General features: G+C 44.8%; 1 protein-coding gene across 5 annotated transcripts in view; it reads right to left on the reverse strand.

Moving 5' to 3' along the window:
* The window catches only part of Gcn1 (GCN1 activator of EIF2AK4), a 73,558-nt gene that overhangs the window by 49,417 nt on the left and 4,739 nt on the right, over positions 1-19,402 (reverse strand). For all 5 annotated transcript variants that reach the window (XM_008840448.3, XM_029567191.1, XM_008840438.3 and 2 more), the window contains exons 2-15: positions 17,857-17,959; positions 14,088-14,151; positions 13,478-13,609; positions 12,976-13,084; positions 8,861-8,959; positions 8,638-8,772; positions 7,806-7,874; positions 7,575-7,683; positions 6,550-6,624; positions 5,702-5,830; positions 5,034-5,084; positions 4,583-4,681; positions 4,182-4,355; positions 2,150-2,302 (exon numbers count right to left, since the gene is read on the reverse strand). In XM_008840448.3, the coding sequence (XP_008838670.1) occupies positions 2,150-2,302; positions 4,182-4,355; positions 4,583-4,681; positions 5,034-5,084; positions 5,702-5,830; positions 6,550-6,624; positions 7,575-7,683; positions 7,806-7,874; positions 8,638-8,772; positions 8,861-8,959; positions 12,976-13,084; positions 13,478-13,609; positions 14,088-14,151; positions 17,857-17,959 (1,501 nt within the window). The remainder of the gene's footprint in view (positions 1-2,149; positions 2,303-4,181; positions 4,356-4,582; positions 4,682-5,033; positions 5,085-5,701; positions 5,831-6,549; positions 6,625-7,574; positions 7,684-7,805; positions 7,875-8,637; positions 8,773-8,860; positions 8,960-12,975; positions 13,085-13,477; positions 13,610-14,087; positions 14,152-17,856; positions 17,960-19,402) is intronic.

Here is a 19,402-nt window from a genome sequence, read left to right on the forward strand (position 1 = left end):
CAAGGTAGCCAAGGGCCTTGGCATGTGTATAGTGGACAAACAATAACATGCATGTGGAGAGGTGGGTCCTAGTCCTTAACACAAGAACAAAGCCAGATAAAGGCACAAGCAGAAAGAGAGACTGCTATAATTTGGATAGATGTTGCCCACCTCCAAAGGCCCATGTTAAAGATTTGGTCCTGGGGCTGGAGAGATGGCTCAGCAGTTAAGAGCACCGACTGCTCTTGCAGAGGACCCGGGTTTGATTCCCAGCACCCACATGGCAGCTACAAACTGTCCTTAACTCCAGTTCCAAGGGGAATCCGACACCCTCTTCTGACCTCCGTGGCACTGCACGACATGGGTACACTCACAAACATGTAGGCAATACACTCATACACATAAAATAAAAATAAAATATATTTTAAAATAATAAAGACTTGGTCCCCAGCTTATGTATGGAACTACTGGCAGGTGGTAAAATCTTGAGGAGATAGGGCCTAGTGGAACGAACTGGGTTCCTAGTTATGCCACAAGATGCATGCATGCCCTTAGTTCCTAGTTATGCCAAGAGATGCATGCATGCCCTTAAAAGAGACACTGAGACTCTGGCCCTTTATCTCTTGCTTTGTATCTCGGACACAATAAGGTAAATACCTCTGCTTCACCACACTCCCTTCATGATATAGTGCCTTGCCACAGATGCAGACAACAGGCCAAGCAACCAACGTGACTGGATCCTCTGAAACTATGGGCCAAAATACATCATTCCTCCTTTAATTTGAATCTCTCAGATATTCTGTCACAGTGACAAAAAGCCAACTAACACAGAGGTGTACTAAAGAAAAGTATAAAATACAAGGTAGCCATAGAAAAGACTGAGAAGGCTCTTTTAGTTATACTGACTTGAAATTATTTCTAAGATACGTTTTATACATACATATATATATATATAAAATGTTACCCAGCTTGTTTCACTGTACACTGATGGTCTGGACACAAAATAAGTAACACTACTATCCAAAGAAGTGAACTTAGCAGCTGGAAGACAGGGGACCCTTCATTCTTTTTGTACTTTCTGAATTTTATATCCTATATGATGGTCAGCTTTGTCAATCTGATATAACCTAGAATCACCTGGGAAGAGAGTCTCAATGAGGAACTGTCTACCCTGATTTGGCCTATGGGCATGTCTGTCTGTAAAGGACTGCCTTAATTAAGTTAACTGATATGAGACCCAGCCCACTGTGGATTACACCATTGCCTAGGCAAGGGAGTCCTGAAACTGAGTAGAGAAATCAGGCTGAACACAAGAGGGTTCACTTCTCTCTGCTCTGACTATGGATGTGACTGTCACAGTTGTTTGAGATCCTGCCTTGATTTCCTCATAGTGATGGACTATACCCTGAAAATGAACACCTTTCTTCCCTAAATTGCTTTTTTTTTTTTCAATATTTTATTTATTATTTTTATTTTATGTGTATGAGCGTATTGCCTGCATGTATGTAAGTGTACCCATGTTATGTAATGCCCATGGAAGTCAGAAGAGGGTGTCAGATCCCTTGGAACTGGAATTATGGATGACTGTCAGCCACCATGTGGGTGCTGGAATTCAAACCTGGATCCTCTGCAAGAGCAGCCAATGCTCTTAACCACTGAGTCATCTCTCCAGCCCACTAAATTGCTTTTTGTCAAAGCATTTTTTTTTTTTTCTCTTTTTGAGACAGGGTCTCCCTATAGCCTCAGCTATCCTGGAATTCACTATGTAGACCAGGCTGGCCTCAAACTCACAAAGATCCGCCTGCCTCTGCCTCCCAAGTGCTGGGATTAAAGACGTGTGCCACCATGCCAGGCATTGTCAGAGTATTTTATCACAGCAACAGAAATTAAACTAGAACACTTTTTTAATATATAAGCAATTAAGAAAGTTCCAATACTCAACCTAGATATTTAAGCATCATATACAAGGCCACATCTCAGAGCACTGGAGCAAGAGCCAAGAACAATCAGAGTCTCCTGACTGCATTTTTATTATGACCCTGAGGCTCATCCCTGCAGGTGACAGATGGCCCTGTGGCTGACAGGCTGATGCTAAACATCAAGATACTCCTTCCAAGGACCTTCAGGAGGCCCGTATCGCCTGGCACCTTGAACATCTGTGGACCCTTACCAGCCTGTGAGTCAGCCACTGAAATCTTGGAGAGAAGCAAGGCTGCAGCAACTCCTTCAGTGACAGTGGGAACCTGAGTGTTCTGGGAGGCTGCCTTCTCTACTGTCTGCATAAGCAAGGGCAGAAAGTCCAAGGACTGCAGTAGTGTGTCACCTGTGGAGATAAGACAAGCATCTTACAGACAGCTGGGTCTTCAGGGATGACAAGATTATTTGAAAAGAAGTTATTCACCCAGGTATGAGTTGGCTAAAACCCTTCAGTTAATCTGTCAAATATCTCAAAGTACTGCAGTTACAATCTGGGACTTAAATCAAACTCTATAACCCTAAAAATTAATGGTAGAAGAATCCTTATTAATCCAATCCTCAATACTCTTCTGATGAATAAGGCTAAGTGGGTTGCCCAGGGCTATATAGTAGTTGACAAAGAATCACTGCTAACTTGAAGCCTATTAATTCCAACTTGGGTCTCGTTCCCAATACAAGACAATCTCTAGACCCAAACCCCCAAGCTAGAACCAATTCACTGACCTATGACTCCAACAAATTTAAAAGGAAACGGTGGGGAGATCAGTACTACTATAACTAAACACTCAGACTGGCCTCAAATTCACTGTGCTACCAAGGATGACTTGGAGCTCAGGATCTTCCTGCCTCCACCTCCCAAGTGCTGGGATTACAGGCATGAGCCACCGCGTCCAACTGTCATGTTTCTTTCTAAAACATGGAGTAGAACTGGCTCAAGCTGAAGACATGCAGTTTAAACAGTCTCTGGCACCTACAAGTCAATCTAAAATCAAAGCTGATTAAGGAAGAAAAAAACGTAAACTTATATACAATTTCAGACTGTTTTTAAATCAAAGATATGGACTCATTATGTCCTTAAGGTAGGTGATAACATCTTTAAATTTTTTATTTATTTTATTTTATGTGTATGAGTGTTTTGCAGTGAGTACAATGCCTGCAGAGATCAGAAAAGGGCATCGGATTCCCTGCAACTGGTATTATGAATAGTTGTTAGCTATCATATGGGTGCTGGCAACCACTCTTAACTGCTAAACCATCTCTCCAGACCCAGTTGACAATATATTAGTTATATATTTCTACTCACAAGAATCTATGATTTCAATCGGCTCACTGTGTTTTTGTATAAACCTCACAAACCACTGCACAGAGATGATTTAAGATTCAGAGCTTGAAAATGAGCTTCAGGAAAAGATGGATTACTCTCACCTCAGTGCAAACATCTCTGCTGACCAGATTTCTTTCTCTACCATTAAGAGATACAAGGGTATAAAGTTCATCAGAGGAGTTGCCCCTGTCTAGAGAAGGCTCGGGAATCTCTTTAACATTTCTTTAAACACAGCAAATCACACATTTTAAATTAACATTATTTAAAAGAAATGTACCAGGCATGGTGGGGCATGCCTCTATTTCCAGCACTGGGAAGGCAGAGGTAGGTAGATCTCTTGTGAGCTCTGGTCTACCTGGTGAATTCTAGGCCAGGCCACCTGGGGCTTCAGGGAAACCCTGCCTCAAAAAGATGAAAAAAAAAAAAAAAAAAGAAATGCAAGCCCATCTCAGCAGCAGAAGTCAGTATTACAAGTTTTAATAGGCAGATCAAGATTCTCCTAGCTGCTTGTTTGTTTTTTTTTTAATTGACCTTTTGTAGCTGTTTTGAATGGAGAAGGCCACCCCTGCCAATGTCAGTGGCTATGTTTAGCACTCTTGAGAAGGAAGCAGTCTAAATTTTTTAAAAGGTTCAGAATCAAGTTTACACAGCATTGGACCTTTTAAGTCAGTTTTGCATGATCTCAGATAGTGCAACAACAGGCTCTGATTGTGGGTCCCTTCTGAACAAAATTTGATAAGAGAAGTCTCTATCATGAAGACTGGACTCTGATTCTGGGGTTTATGGATTTTGCTGAAAGGCCCAAGGACTAAGAAGAGAAAGGCCAGAATAGTGCTAGTACCCTAAGGACTAGGCCACCCATAAAGGAGGCCCAGACACAGGCCCGTAGGAGGTGTCTTACCTCGGAAGGAGGCCAGCATGCACTGCAAGTAGGCATGCCTCACTGCCGAAGTGGACGTTTTAAGGCTGAAAGCTTTCTTAAACCAGTCAGTAAGCTTCTTGGGCACTTCTGTCGTGAACCGGTTGCACCAGAGAGCCAGGACAGAGGCGGCGTGGACCAAGGTACCTTCATGCACTAGAGCAAGCAGCACAGACCCAGTTGGTCTAAGTCTTATAACTATATCAAATCACTGCAAGCAGCATAAGAAGGCAACCCAGGGGAGGAAGCAGGGGCATTTCAGACAATCTCCAGCCCTGCTAACTCAAGATGTTCCTACAGAAAGCCTTTAGAAGGCTCCGACTATAAAAACCATGGTCAAGAATGGGTCTAGACTGTATGCTCACCATGTTACAAGTAATTACCTTCCTGTTGGAGGAATGGGATGAACAGCTCAGCTACGGCCCCATTCAAGACTTGACCAGAAGGCCCAGACACCACATGATGACTGATGCTTCCAATCCCTGAAAAGCAGATTCTCTGCTTAGTCACTCATCTGCACAGAGCCACAGCATGCAAGTCTTCCTGCCACTGCCACCTTGGCACACCAGGTCACAGACCCCTTTGGGGTGCCCCGGCAGTCATACTCTCCCCTGGCCATTACTGACCCTCCTTCAATTCTCCTCCACAGTCTTGCCTTTTATAGAAGCCAGGCCTCTTGCCACGCAGGCCGGCATCAGAGTCCTGGGAGGCAGGCTGGCACAGCCAACACTGTCAGAGAGGTCAGGGTTCAAAGAACTCGCCTTACCTGAGAGTTACATTAAACCTCTCCCATTACTATACCACACTGTCATAACCTGGGGAGAAATCCCCTACCTGAGAGGACACTCATCTTCTGGGCTACGATAGTTAGCTTTCCCTCTGAGCCTAGGAGGAGAGAAGCAAAGGTTCAAGATCATACTGGCCCTACTTCATGACTCAAAATACATGTAGAATCATATGTAGACTTTCTGAGGTGAAGCTGGGTTTAAAATAACATTTACTAACCTTTGTTTTCTGACTAAAAAAACACTATATTCTTACAGAAATTTTAAAAAACAGAAAAAAATTGAGAAAAATTTTAAATCACTCATGTTCCCACTACTCAAAGGTATTCTTAATATCTTATTAGAGTCTTTATTTTTAGACAGGGTCTCACTATGTAGCTCTAATCGGCCTGGAACTTGCTATGTAGACTAAGCTGTCCTCAAATTCACAGAGATTCGCCTACCTCTGCCTCCTGAATAATGGAACTAAAGATGTGCACCAACAGGCCTGGTCTTTTTTTCTGCCATGAACAAAATATCAAATATACTTAAAAATAAAAACATGGGCACCACCCCACCTACATTGCCCTGCTTTTGCTCATACATGCAGAGGTGTGTCCTTGTCCATACAGTTTCTCCAGGAATAGACTCAGAATCAAGTTCCCACCAGATCTGGGGCTCCAGTGGAAGGCTGGATGCATACCTCAGCCATTCCTGGGGTCAAGAAAGCCTACTCACCTCCGAGGATTGCAAACAGGTGCTTGGTTAGGGCCTCAGTGGCAGAGGGATCACTGCACTGGCGGGCCAGGTTGCACAGTGCCAGCACAGCTTCATCCATCAGGCGGGGGCTGTTGGATTTCAGCTGATCTGGACACACAGAGCCACGGCTCAGAGGCTGTAGCAGCTGAGCATCCAGTCTAGTCTCTCTCTAATGGCCCCAGCTCTTCACTTCTGGCTTTGTTCTCATATAAAGAATCTCGAAAAAGAAAATCTCTGTCCTTGTTCATGAGGTTAAAACCTTCTTTCTTTCTCTTAAAAAATTTTTTTTTTTTAACATTTATTTGCTTGTGGAGGGAGGAAGGTACCAAGGCACAGCTGTAGAGGTCAGAGAACAACTTATGGGAGTTGGTGCTCTCCTACCATCATGTGAGTTCTAGGGATTGAACTTAGGTTGGCAATCCTGGCAGAAAGCACCTTTACTCACTGAGCCATTTTGCTGGCACTTAAGCCTTATTTTTTTCTTTTTTATAATATTTTATTATTTTTATTTTATGTGTATGAGTGTATTGTCTGCATGTAGGTAAGTGCATCCATGTCATACAACGCCCGTGGAGGACAGAAGAGGCTGTTGGATCCCCTGGAACTGGAGTTACGGACAGTTGTTAGCTGCCATGTGGGTGCTGGGATTCAAATCTGGGTCTTCTGCAAGAACAACAAGTGTTCTTAACCACTGAGCCATCTCTCCAGCCCCCTAAAGCCTAACATAAGCTGTTCCCTACTTATCCCTTTTTCAAAAAAGAACTGTGCCAAATACAACCAAAATTCAAGCTGTATCAAGGGGCTGCAAAGGGGATCAGCGTACTCACTAGCCAGGCCTTTCATGACGTCCAGGGCATACTGGCTGAGATCAAGTGTCACTGATGCCAGCAAACTAGAGATGGCTAAGGGGACAGAAAACACTGTCCATTATCAATATCAAGAACCAATGCCCATTTTTATTACCCTACTCCCCAACAAACACCACCAGGCCTGCTGTCTAGCCACATGGTAACATGACCACCCTTCGCCTCTACAGGGCCACAAGGGCATTACACCCTTGAGCCAAAGCTATGCTGGAAAGCTGTATATTGCCTCAATCCCACAACAAAATATTGTCCCTACAACATTCCACCAACACCTGTTATGAAAATAAGACTTAAACATCATACTGTACCGTTCAAGTACCACCTTCACATCAAGTCCCACTGTCTGGAGAAAGTTTTTTTTTTAAATATTTTATTTATTATTTTTATTTTATGTATATGAGTGTATTGCCTGCATGTAGGTAAGTGCACCTGTGTCGTGTAGTGCAGGCAGAGGACAGAAGAGACTATCAGATCTCTTGGAACTGGAGTTACCGACAGTTGTTAGCTGCCATGTGGGTGCTGGGATTCAAACCTGGGTCTTCTGCAAGAACAGTCAGTGTTCTTAACCGCTGTGCTATCTCTCCAGCCCCGAGAAACAGTTCTTAATCTCAACGGTTCTCCAGAAGGTTCTCTAAATCCACAATTATAATCAGCATTTTTTTTTTTTTTTTTTTTTTGGTCTTCTTGAGACAGGGTCTCTCTGGAGCCCCAGCTGTCCTGGAACTCACTATGTAGAACAGGCTGGCCTTGAACTCACAGAGATCCACCTGCTTCTGCCTCCCAAGAGCTGGGATTAAAGGTGTGCACCACCACGCCTGACTTATATTCAGCATTCTAAGTGGATACACTATTGCATGGTTTTCTATACAAAAAAGCCCATGACTTTCAGCATATTCTAGAGTTCCTGATCTTGACCATGGTCCTTACCAGGTAACAGTGACACATCTCACTACCCATCCCCTCCCACTAGTTTGGCAGGAACCTACTTTCAATAACGTTCTCTGGGCTCCTCAGTAAGGACTTCTGTATGGTGGGCAGAATCAGATCCTTAAACTCCGAGTGGGACATGAACCGAAGCAAAGGGGTACAGTTATCCTAAAAAGATATAGGAGTCAGGCACCCAGGTCTCATGGGAACAGAGCAAAGGACAGGGAAGAGTCCCAGAATTTAAACCAGGATTTGACTTGTCTGGGTAGAGAAGCATGCTGTCCACTTACCAACAAGTACTTCGGAGGCTTCACTTTGCTCATCAGGATGTTCTTCACATAAAAATCCAGCAAGGCGTTCTACAGGACAGGGACCCGGCTAGACCCTGACCCTCAGAAGTGATGGATCACAGGCCTAAGAGGTCCCTCTTGCTGAAACCTCCAAAAACCAAGTCATGCCCCCAAATCTCAGTGTTAAGCACAAAGCCCCACTTCCCTGGCTTTCCACAGTTCCCATGTTTAGCACTATGGAGAAGAGAGCTGTCATTTCCATGGCTTTCCACTGTTCCTGGAGAAAAGTCCAGAGACGCTGGTATGGCTTTTGAGGCCCTATTTGCTCAGAGTTGGCTACATTTGATAGAGAGCTCTCTTTCACCCACTCCCACCAGACCAACCCCACTCAGCTGTCGATGCTCCTTCCCACTTCCTCTCTGCCCAAAATGTTCCACCTCACCTCTCCAGCTGCTAACTCCTTTTCACCCCCAAGTCCCTTCATTATGGAGACACACATGTTCCCTGACCCACAGACGAAGTCAAGACCACTTCTTGTACTTAGCCTTCACAGCTTGTATCAGTTATAATTAACTAGATGACAATCTCATGTCAGATTCCTCTTTTGACTCAGTTCTATGGGGTCAGAATTCCCCTGCTCCCTGCTGCATCCCCAACACCTGGCACAGTGCTTAGCACATCAGGACTGCCCAATGGTAGTGAATAAGCCAACTATCATCTCAATAACTACACCAGAATTCAAACAAGCTAGAATGGCAGAGCAAGCTCCGATTCCTTCCCTCCAGAGCACCCTCAGTGAGGCAAACCTATAGTCACCATGTTGAACACTTGCCTTATACTGATTAACCACATCCATCTCTTTGTGATTTGTGCAGAACTGCATCAGTACCCCTAGCATCCCAGCATAGTTCTGGTTAGGTTCTAGGCTAAGGATGGCTGACAAGTACTGCTCCACCAGCCCTGGGTTCTGAAGAGGAAGCAGAAGGCAAGTGGATCAGATGGCAGTGGGGGTACAGGAGCAGCAATGCTTACCACCTCATGCCAGCTCCACTTACCTCCTTCCACAGTTTAGTGAGCTTCTTCATAGCACCATCCACAGCATGCTTGTGGGAGCCACCCAGCACCTCCAGTAGCAGCAGACACTGTACCTCTACCTGCCAGGACCAGTAAACACTCACGTCAGGATAGGACATGGCAGCAGGTGTTCTATGGCCCTCATAGCCTGCCAGAAACCTTCATCAGGCCTCCCACATCCCAGCTTCATCTTCACTAGACCTCTTCCACTCCAGCCTAATCCTCTCCCCTCCCTTCCTTGTCCAAAGTCCCATCCTTTATTTACACTGCTCACTCATGTATTTATTTAATAAATACTCGTTAAACAACTACTATGGGCCAGACAAAGAATATACATGGAGAACAAGACGCCTTCCTGCACCTTACAGCCCACAGTGAGAAAACTACATTGAACAAATAAAGACACAAATGGGGACATAGTTCAGTACCTACAATGCATGAGGCCCTGAACTCACTCCCAGTAACAAAAAAATAAACACAAATAAACACACAACTTCAGTAAGACAGCTGGAGGAGAACAGGAGTCCCGTTTAATGTACTTATCTGCTTGAATTCATCCTTCATTAACTCCAATACTACCTGGGCATGGTAGTGCACACCTAATCCCAGAACATAGCAGGCCAGAGGATCAGGAATTGAAGGTCATCCTTAACTACATAGGGAGTTCAATGCCAGTCTAGGCTACCTGAGACCACAAATGCTCACTGAACAGCAGCTGAACAGCAGGCTATGCTAAGCACTGTGAAAGGAGGTGAAGCTCATATGTGGGATTCCAGAGTGCACAGAGCTCACTGTCCAACGCAGAGTAAGACCCATAAGGTGCCCAACTGAAAAACACCTCAGAAACTTTGTGTGCCAAATGCTTCTCTGCCTTTTAGCTAAGATCAAGTGTAGAAACTTAATGTGCCACAAACACCCAGAGTCACTGGTAAGCAGCTGCTGAATTCCAGTTACATGTATACAAAAAATACATGTACAAGACCTTCACTGTAACAGTGTCTATAATAAACGGCTGCAAATAGTATAAGTAGCTACCTACTGAGAACTAGTTATACCTGCTGTGGTTCACTCAAACAATTGGTAAGCAGTCATTAAGAGCCCTCATAGTGGGGCTGAAGAAGTGGCTCAGCAGTTAAGAGCACTGGCTGCTATTACAGAGGACCCGGGTTTGTATCCCAGCACCCACATTGTGGCTAACAACAGTCAGTAACTCCAGTTTCAGGGGATCTGACGTCCTCTTCTGACCTCCGCAGGCATTGCATGACAAGGGTACACTTATATACACACAAGCATAACAATCAAACATATAAAAATTAAAATTAAAAAAAAAAAAAGAATGCTCATAGTGAGTTCCACACCAGCTAGGGCTACAGGGAGACCTTGTCTCAAAACAAACAAAAAAAGCCCGGGGGTGGTGGCACACGCCTTTAATCCCAGCGTTCAGGAGTCAGAGGCTGATGGATCTCATAGAGATTCAGGCCAGTCTGGTCTACATAGTGAATTTCAGGCCAGCTGGGACTACGGGGAGACCCTGCCTCAAAATATACATACATACACACACACACACACACACACACACACACACACACAGAATGAGAGGTCATGCTATGGGTGTGGCTCAGTGATAAAGTGCTTGCCTAGTATGTGCCAGGCACTGGGTATAATTGCCTATAGAACAAAAAAAAAATTTTTTTTTTGGTCTTTTGGAGACAGGGTCTCCCTGTAGCCCCAGCTGTCATGGAACTCACTATGTAGACCAGGTTGGCCTTGAGCTCACAGAGACCCACCTGCCTCTGCCTCCTGAGTGCTGGGATTAAAGGCATGTGCCACTACGCCCAGCTCAAAAAAACTTTTTTAAACAGAATGAGAAACTATTTACAACAACTCTGACACAAACTGAAACTAGCTAAAGACAAAAACAATCCAGGTATAATGGTGTGTTGTGTGTGATTCCAGGATGTGGGAGGCTGAAGTAGGAGGACTACTGTAAGCTTGAGGCCAGTTTGGGCTACACAGTGAGTTCAATGCCAGCCTAGATACTAAGTCAAACCCTGTCTCAACAAAGAAATAAATATAAAAGCTAGGTATCATAGTACATACATGGTAATCCCAGCACTGAGGCACAAGGATGACAGTAAGTTCAAAGCTAGCCTGGTCTACAAAGTGAGTTCCAGGCCACTCAGGGTAACATAAGACCTTGGGATGAGAGAGAAGAAAGGAAGGGAGGGAAGGTAGCAAGGAGAGAGAAAAAAAGAGAAAGCACATGCACTCTGCAATCATTTTATTAAAACACTATTTGCTAGCATGCCAAAGCCGTGAGTTCAATATAGCACTGGGGAAAAAAAACAGGATGTACAGATGTACAAAGAACATAGTCATAGAAACTAAAACTAGTAACAGAAGAACCCATGGTGGCTAGGGATAGAGAATGAAAATAATAGATGCTTCTATACCTATTGAAGATGTCTGTAATTAAAGGTTTTTAAAGCTTGCTCATATCACATTCATAACTTTAATAGGGCTCCCTCTCCCTGGGATGTTTCAGCCCTAGATCGTATCTTCTGGGTCCTTGCTCAAATGTCACCTCCTCAGAGAAGCCTTGCTCCTACTACTTACCTTCCACCCTGCTTTTCTTTAGTATTGTATTAGGCTCAATTGTTTATTTGTAGACTTGTTTAAAGTCTGTCTTTTCTAATAGTATATAAGCTCCACAGAAGCAAGAGCTTTATTCACATTATCAGCCCCAACTTTTAGCACAGTGCCAGTCACTGGGAAGCCTTTGGAACATACTTAAATGGCTCATTTAACTATGTATATGATGGACAACAGAACTAGCAAAGGAAAAACTCAGATTCTAGTGACAGCAATAACAGTCACAGCTCCTTATGCATTCTGCTCCATACCACAAACTTCCAGGGCTGGACCTTCTCATTGGCTAACCCACAGTCAGCTGACCCCAGTTAACAGCTATCTAAGAATTCAATGGAGATAATCCAGACAACTTTTCTGTTGTTAACCATCTTATTAGAAAGCTCTTGGCTAATAACAGAACCCATACTCTGCGATGGGCTCTCAAGTAAGGCACATGCCAACTACAGCATATACACTACCTGTGGAGTTTCAGTGTTCTAATTCACCACTAATCTACTGCTAAAGGCCATTCCACAGCTGTCCCCAGAAGTGTGCTAGGTAAAGCAACAAGGGGTGGTACCACCTATCTGCCTGACTGCTTTACCATAAGATGTTTTCTTTCAGTTTTTTGTTTTTGTTTTTAGAGACAGGTTCTCACTGTGTAGCTCTGGCTGGCTCGGAACTCCTTATGTAGACCAAGCTGCCCTCAAACTCAGAGATCGACCTGCTTCTGCCTCCCAAGTGCTGGAATTAAAGTGCACCACCATGCCCAGCTTCTTTCAGTCTTCTAATGCCACTAGTCATTTCCAGCTATGTGTGCATAGCTCTACAATGTCTATGGCCATTTCTATTCTGCTTAGAATTCTTTGAGGTCCCACAGGCTCAAAAGGTAAGTGACTCATCAAACCTCATGGCCAAAAATTTGATCTGTAACACCATCCTCAGACTCCTCATCACAGAACCATCCCCCTGACCTACACTAAGCACATACCTAGATATCTAAGAGAACCTCTCCACCTGGCCTACTAGGCTATCTCTGCTGAGTAAACAGTGGGAAGGAAAACAGGATGTGCAAGAAGACAGAGAGGAGAGAATTGGAGAACAAAGACGAATTTCACTCAGTTTAATACTGAAACCCAAACACGAGAAAATAACTTACTAGGCAGAAACAGTATTATTTACATTATTGAATCCTCTGGTTTCCTTGCTTTTTAGCTGCACGCCCCCACCCCACTCACACACACACACTCTGGCCTGTCATGTCTTTCACACCTGCCATGAATGCAGGGCCAGCACTTCAGCACCATGCCTGACACAGAGAAGCTTGAAAACATTAATGAGGAGATAACTGTGATCGTAACATGTGCACATGGACATCTACAAGAGCACTTGGGACACAACAGGTGCTTCAACATCTTATAATGGTGTAGCGTTGACTTTCGTGCTCTAAAATAAGGGAACCTACCAGTTTGTTCCAGATGTCCCCTTGCCGCTTAGCTTTTAAGGGAAAGACAATGCGTACTAGAAGGCAGGTCCAAGTCAGGGCTAACAAGGCTGCTGAGCCGCTGCTCTTACTGCAATGAGAAGGGAGAGAGAGAAGAGCTGAGTGCAGAGCAGAAGCTTCCACCTGGAGGACACATGCTCACCCCAAGACACCACATGGAATGTAGAACCCTCCCTTGACTTAATGGTGCAGAACTTGAAACCTGCTCCCCATGACCATCTGTGATAACTCAGGGCAAGCAGCGTCCCTTGTCTTGGTTCCAGTTCCCGGTCCTACTGCCCAAGAAAGTGACTGTCTCCACCAATCTGCCATCCTGGCTCTTCTCTCCATTCAGAGGCAAACAGACTCTGGGCACCATTCAGAGCACAAAGGATAAGAGCCAGATGTGTTCAGAGCTGCTCACATATACCACCTACCAGAGTAGGCCTCCACCACCTGGAGGCCCACAGCCTCAAGCTCTTACCTAGGAACACCTGCTTTGGAGCCAATGCCTGAAGACTGAAGAGAGTGAAGGAGGTTCTTGGCTGTGGCCTCTGGCTGGGCCTCAGCCAATTGCTGGATGGCTGCCTGCAGGGCTCTGCGGGAGGCTGCATCTCTAGGAGAGGAATGAAGGAGTAGGTGAATCTCAGCAGAGGCAGGACTGCTTAGGTCAAGTACTGGTCTTTCTGGGGAAAAACTGACAGCACTATATTCCAGAGGATCCTAGTAATGGAAATAGCAAGATAAATCACCCCTAATAAGAGCATAAGATGGTAAGGGAAGCACCTACACTTAAGGAATACTCTCCAGGGATTCAAACTAGGTCAAGTGCCTTTATAGCCACAATCAATGAGAGCAGACATATACCTTGTGACTAGGTAGGAACTATTCCACGCCTTCTACTAATGACCACCCTGAAGTATATAATGGTATCATCTCCGTTCAGCAGCAGAAGAAACTGAGGCACAGCAAGGGATCCAGTAGCTAGAGCATGGAATCAGGAAGTCTGGCCCCAGTACCTGGGCCCTACCTACTGTTCCATACCATCCCTTTTACAATGTGTTCTAGATACTGGGCTTCTGATTGGGATTCACCTGTATCGATGCAGAGTCAGGCAGAATAACTTGCAGAGCCCTTTTACTGCTCCCTCTGGCAGATCTGAAACCAAAGTTTACAGAGACATTTATCAATAAAAGCAAAGTGGTGAGCAACTGCTCTGGTCAGGCCTTCTGCCAAATATGATCCTGGGAACCAGAACCTCCAGAACACCCTGTATCTTTGAGGTAAAATCCCCAGGAAGAAAAAAGCAAATGACAAAATAGGACCTGAGGAAAACATCTAGTATAAAAAAGCTTAGAGTAGACATTTGATAAACCAGTGAGACTGAGGCAGTACACTGGACCTCAAAATCTTCCCTGTGGTTCATGGAGTGGAGGCTCAGGAGTGCTACAACTCTTCTACTTCTTTGTTGTTGTTTTAGACAGGGTCTCCCAAAGCCCCAGCTGGCCTGGAACTCACAGACCAGGCAGACCAAGGCAGACCAGGCTGGCCTTGATCTCAGAGGGATACGCTGGGATTGAAGGTGAGTGCTACTACTCCTGGCTCCTGTCCTGCTTCTTGACCTGAGCTGCTTTCACATTGTGCTGTTCAGTTTGTGAAGGATCAGCATCTGTTTGCTTATATGATATGTGCACTTTTTTTTTTTTTTTTTTTTTTTGGTTTTTTTGAGACAGGGTCTCCCTGTAGCCCCAGCTGTCCTGGAACTCATTATGTGGACCAGGCTGGCCTTGAACTCACAGAGATCTGCCTGCCTCTGCCTCCTGAGTGCTGGGATTAAAGGCGTGCACCACCAAGCTGGACCTGATATGTGTACTTTTTTATGTAGTCTAAACAAATGATTTAAAAAATAACAAACTAAGTGTAGTGACACGTGTCTGTAATCCGAGCTACTCAGGAGGATCACTAGATTCCAGAGGCTGGAGGCCAGCCTAGGCAACATAGAGACTCTGTCTCAAAAAAAGCAAAACAGGATACAGGTGCTTGCATGTATTGCCTGCATGTATAAAAGTACACCATGTCCTGCAATGCCCATGGAGGTCAGAAGAGGGCATCGATTCCCCTGGAACTGGAGTTATGGACAGCTGTTAGCCACCAATGAATGCTGGGAATGGAACGCGGGTCCCCTGTAAGAGCAGCCAGTGTTCTTTAACCACTGAGCCATCTCTCAATTAATTAAATTTTTAAAGTGCAGGATTAAAGTACCATGAGGAGCCAGAAAAAAGAAAAGCATCTATTACCAGGTGGTTTCTGAAAGTCCAAGCTGACCAAGAGATTAGTCAACTACAGGAAATGCAGACAGGCCAGGCATGGTGGCTCACGCCTTTAATCCCAGCACTTGGGAGGCAGAGGCAGGCGGATGGATCTCCGTGAGTTCAAGGCCAGCCTGAGACCCTGTCTCAAAAACACCAAAAAATAAAAAAAGAAAAAGAAAAGAAAAGAAAAGAAAAGAAAATGCAGACAGGGTAGCATATGCTGAATGAGGTTAATAACATGAAAAACAGGTAGAAGGGGTGGACTGATGGCACCTGGCACTCAATTAGTGCTGTTCATACACATTAAAGTATCGCATCACCAGTAGGTAGACTATTGTTAAACCTCTCTTACAATGAAGAAAGTGAGCAACAGGAATCCAAGCAGGCCAGCCAGAGGAGCAGTCAGGCTGAACAAAAGTGCCTAGGAATGCTAAAAAGCCAGCTGGGATGAGCACTACATGCCAGAACAGAGCATGTAGAAGCTTGGTGAGGGAAATTCAGCCATGGTAGAAGGCAAATGAGGCCCATGAAGGACTTACACAGGGCCTCGCTCCTGTCTCAGGCACCCAGATGATAGCAGACAAATGAGGAACAAAGACCCAATTCTCTCAAGGCTCCCAACAAAGAGGAAAACAGTAACTGTGGCCAGGAACAGGCTAAGAGAACAGTAATAATGACAGAAAACATACAATGCAAGTGTACCACAGCCAGGTGGTGTGTGTGGAACACCTTCCACGCATGTTCTCACAAACTCCTCACACCAACACTATAAGAGGTACTATCTTTGTATTCAAAACAAGAAGACAGCTCTATGCAACAGCACCTCCTTGGACTCAAAATATCAGAAAACTTGCCAGGCACAGTGGTGTATACCTTAAATCTCAGCACTCAAAAGGCAGAGGCAGGAGGATCTCTGTGCGTTTGAGGCTGGCTTTGTCTACATAGCAAGTTCCAGGGCTACCCAGTGAGAGCCTGTCTCAAAAAACAAACAAAATCAAAGATTTCATGGAGCAGGCTGAACTTTCACATCGAAGCCTACTAAGCACCTTACTCTCAATTTTAGAATTTCAGAGTGCCAGAAAAAGCAAAATCACTCTCAAAAGATTCAGAGTGGGTCATAAACTCAGACATATAAGTCAAATTCACTCCATAAAGCAGGGGAGGATGTAGCATTTGGCAGTTATTTTACAGGGAGAGCCATCTATGATGGCTCAGTGCGTGTATGCAGCTGGTGTCATCACAGCCTTAACTAACTAGAGCCTTGCTGAGAAACTAACCAGGAAGACCTCTGAAGAGGCCATAAAACCCAAACACTTAAGCATTAATACACAGGGGGACACCTCCATGCAGAGCAATTTACTCCATTGACATATGGCTTTAACAAGCTTGGGTATGCTGACCAGGCAGCAGCAGGTCAGGAGCAGCAGAGAATATGATGAAGAACAGTGGGACAGGCAGATGCGGGGCTCACATCTTAATCTCAGCACTGGGAAGTCTGAAGTTAGTGGCCAGCTGGGGCTATATAGTGAGGCTCCGAGGAAGTGGGGGGAGAAAGGAGGAGGGAGAAGGTAGGGAGGGGAGGGAGTTATTTCAAGCTGTGATAATGGTAGATGCCTAAAATTTCAGCAGTAAGGAGGCGTAGGAGGGAGGATAGTGAGTTCAAGGCCATCCTAACCTACATAGCAAGTCTTTCTCTCAAACAACACCCTCCCCAAAAATGCAATAAAAAAAGAAAATTCAATAAAATTGAAACATCGGTTGTTTCAAAACAAGAAGACAGCTCTATGCAACAGTCCTCTTGACTGTTCCAAGAGGACATTTGAGAACATGGCATCTCAAACTTACTGGACCTAGCTAACCACCTGTTACCATTTTGCTGACTTCCATGGAAATACAAAGAAAAACAGTGTCCCAAATTAAAACCATTGCTGTACCTGGTATACTGCTCAAGAAAGACTGGTATATCTTTTAGAAATACTTGTTAAAACTGTAAGCAGCTTTGGCACCAACAATAAACTCTGCACTAGTCCAAATGTTTAAACTGTCTCAAAGCAACTCAAAAAAAAAGGAAAATGGTGGCGGGGGTTGGGGGGGGCACACAAACTTTTAGTCCCAGAGCTTGGGAGGCAGAGATAAGTAGATCTCTGTGAGTTCAAGGCCAGCCTGGTCTACGTAGTGAGTTCCTGGCCAGCTGGGGCTACAAGAAGACCCTGTCTCAAAAAGACCGAAAAAGAAGGGACTGGAGATGGCTCAGTGGTTAAGAGCATTGGTTGCTTCTGCAGGACCCAGGTTCAGTTCCGAGCACTCACATGATGGCTAACAACCATCTGTAACTCCAGTCCCAGGAGCTCCAATTCCCTCTTCTGGTCTCTGTGGGCATTGCATACATGAGTATACTTACATAAATGCAGGCAAAACATTCATACACATAAAAAATAAAGGAAATTAAGACAGAAGCTATGCAGAGAGGGGGAGAGGTGATGGTTCCAAAGAGAACAAATATATTTTCAAAATGGAACAGTATTCCTGATACATGATGATAAATAAATACCTTTTCCAGCAACACATCTCCCCAGGTCACTGAGAATTTCTCTCCGCTCCTTCACACTAGCTGTGGTCACCTTCCCGGCAAAACGCTTTAGTGTCTCAGAGACCTGTGAAGACCAAAACCACAGAAAATTTCACTAGTCAGATTACAAACCAGAGAGAGAGAGAGAGAGAGAGAGAGAGAGAGAGAGAACACAAGCACATGCGCACATACCAGAATGACATTACTGACAGCAGGGGCTGGGTAATTATGCTACAGGAGGCTGCCTCTGTGCTTCACAGGATTTTTAGCAGCATTTCTGGGCTTCACTCACAAACTGCAGCCAGTAGCAGCCTATTTTCCTCCTGCCCCAGTTGTGACAATCAAATCTCCAGACACTGTCAAATGTCTCCCAGGGAGGGGGCAAACCACTCCCAGCTGAGATGTACTATTTTAATCCAGTCAACATACCGGAATGTACACCCCTACCTGAGGAGCTACTGGGAAGTTGATGCTGCTAGGGGAAGGGGAGTAATTTTTTCTTTGGGGGGTGTGTCCACTGGTAGGTTGCCTATGCTCCTGTGGGTGGTCTTCTACCCATGCACACAAACATGGACTGAACTAAGTAGATTATTTTTTAAAAAAAGGACATGACCAGGCATGGTGGCACATGCCTTTAGTCCCAGCACTCGGGAGGCAGAGGCAGGTGGATCTCTGTGAGTTCGAGGCCAGCTTGGTCTACGTAGTGCGTTCCAAGACAGCTGGGGCTACAGGGAGCCCCTGTCTCAAAAAGATTAAAAAAAAAAAGAGGACATGAAGATGAGAGAGGGATGTGTTGGTGGGGAAAGTGGAAGGGGGAGCTGAGGGGAGATGATGAAGATAGAGTAGATACAGGTATGAAATTGTCAAAGGATAAATTCTTCTTTAAAAACAAAGAGCATTATCTTTCCACATATAAACTATACCTCAATAATCCTCCAATAATCCTGAAAACACTGAATATGACCTCAGAAAGGACGATTGTTTTAACTCATACACATAAAATAAAAAATAATAAGCTGGGCGTGGTGGCACACACCTTTAATCCCAGCACTTGGAAGGCAGAGGCAGGCGGATTTCTGTGAGTTCAAGGCCAGCCTGGTCTACACAGTAAGTTCCAGGACAGCTGGGGCTACAGGGAGACCCTGTCTCAAAAAGACCAAAAAAATAAAATAAAATAAAAAAATAAATTTAAAATTTTGTGTTATGTTTTGCTTGTACCTGCAAAGGTTAGAAGAGGATGCCAGAGCCTCCTGGAACTGGAGTTATGGACAGTACCATGTGGGTGCTGGGAACCTAACCCAGGTTCTCTGCAAGAGCAGTCAGTGCTCTTAAACACTGAGCCATTTCTCCAGCTCCAAGGACAATTATTTTAAGCAGAGCTCTGTAACTAATCAGAACTAAAAATGTTGATTTCTAGCCAGGTGTGGTAGTGCACGCCTTTAGTCCCAGCACTCAGGAAGCAGAGGCAGGTGGATTCCTGTGAGTTCAAGGCCAGTCTGGTCTACATAGTGAGTTCCAGGCCAGATGG

This window comes from Nannospalax galili, unplaced genomic scaffold, assembly GCF_000622305.1.
Source record: "Nannospalax galili isolate Female #2095 unplaced genomic scaffold, S.galili_v1.0 scaffold911, whole genome shotgun sequence".
In the NCBI taxonomy this organism is placed as follows: domain Eukaryota; kingdom Metazoa; phylum Chordata; class Mammalia; order Rodentia; family Spalacidae; genus Nannospalax; species Nannospalax galili.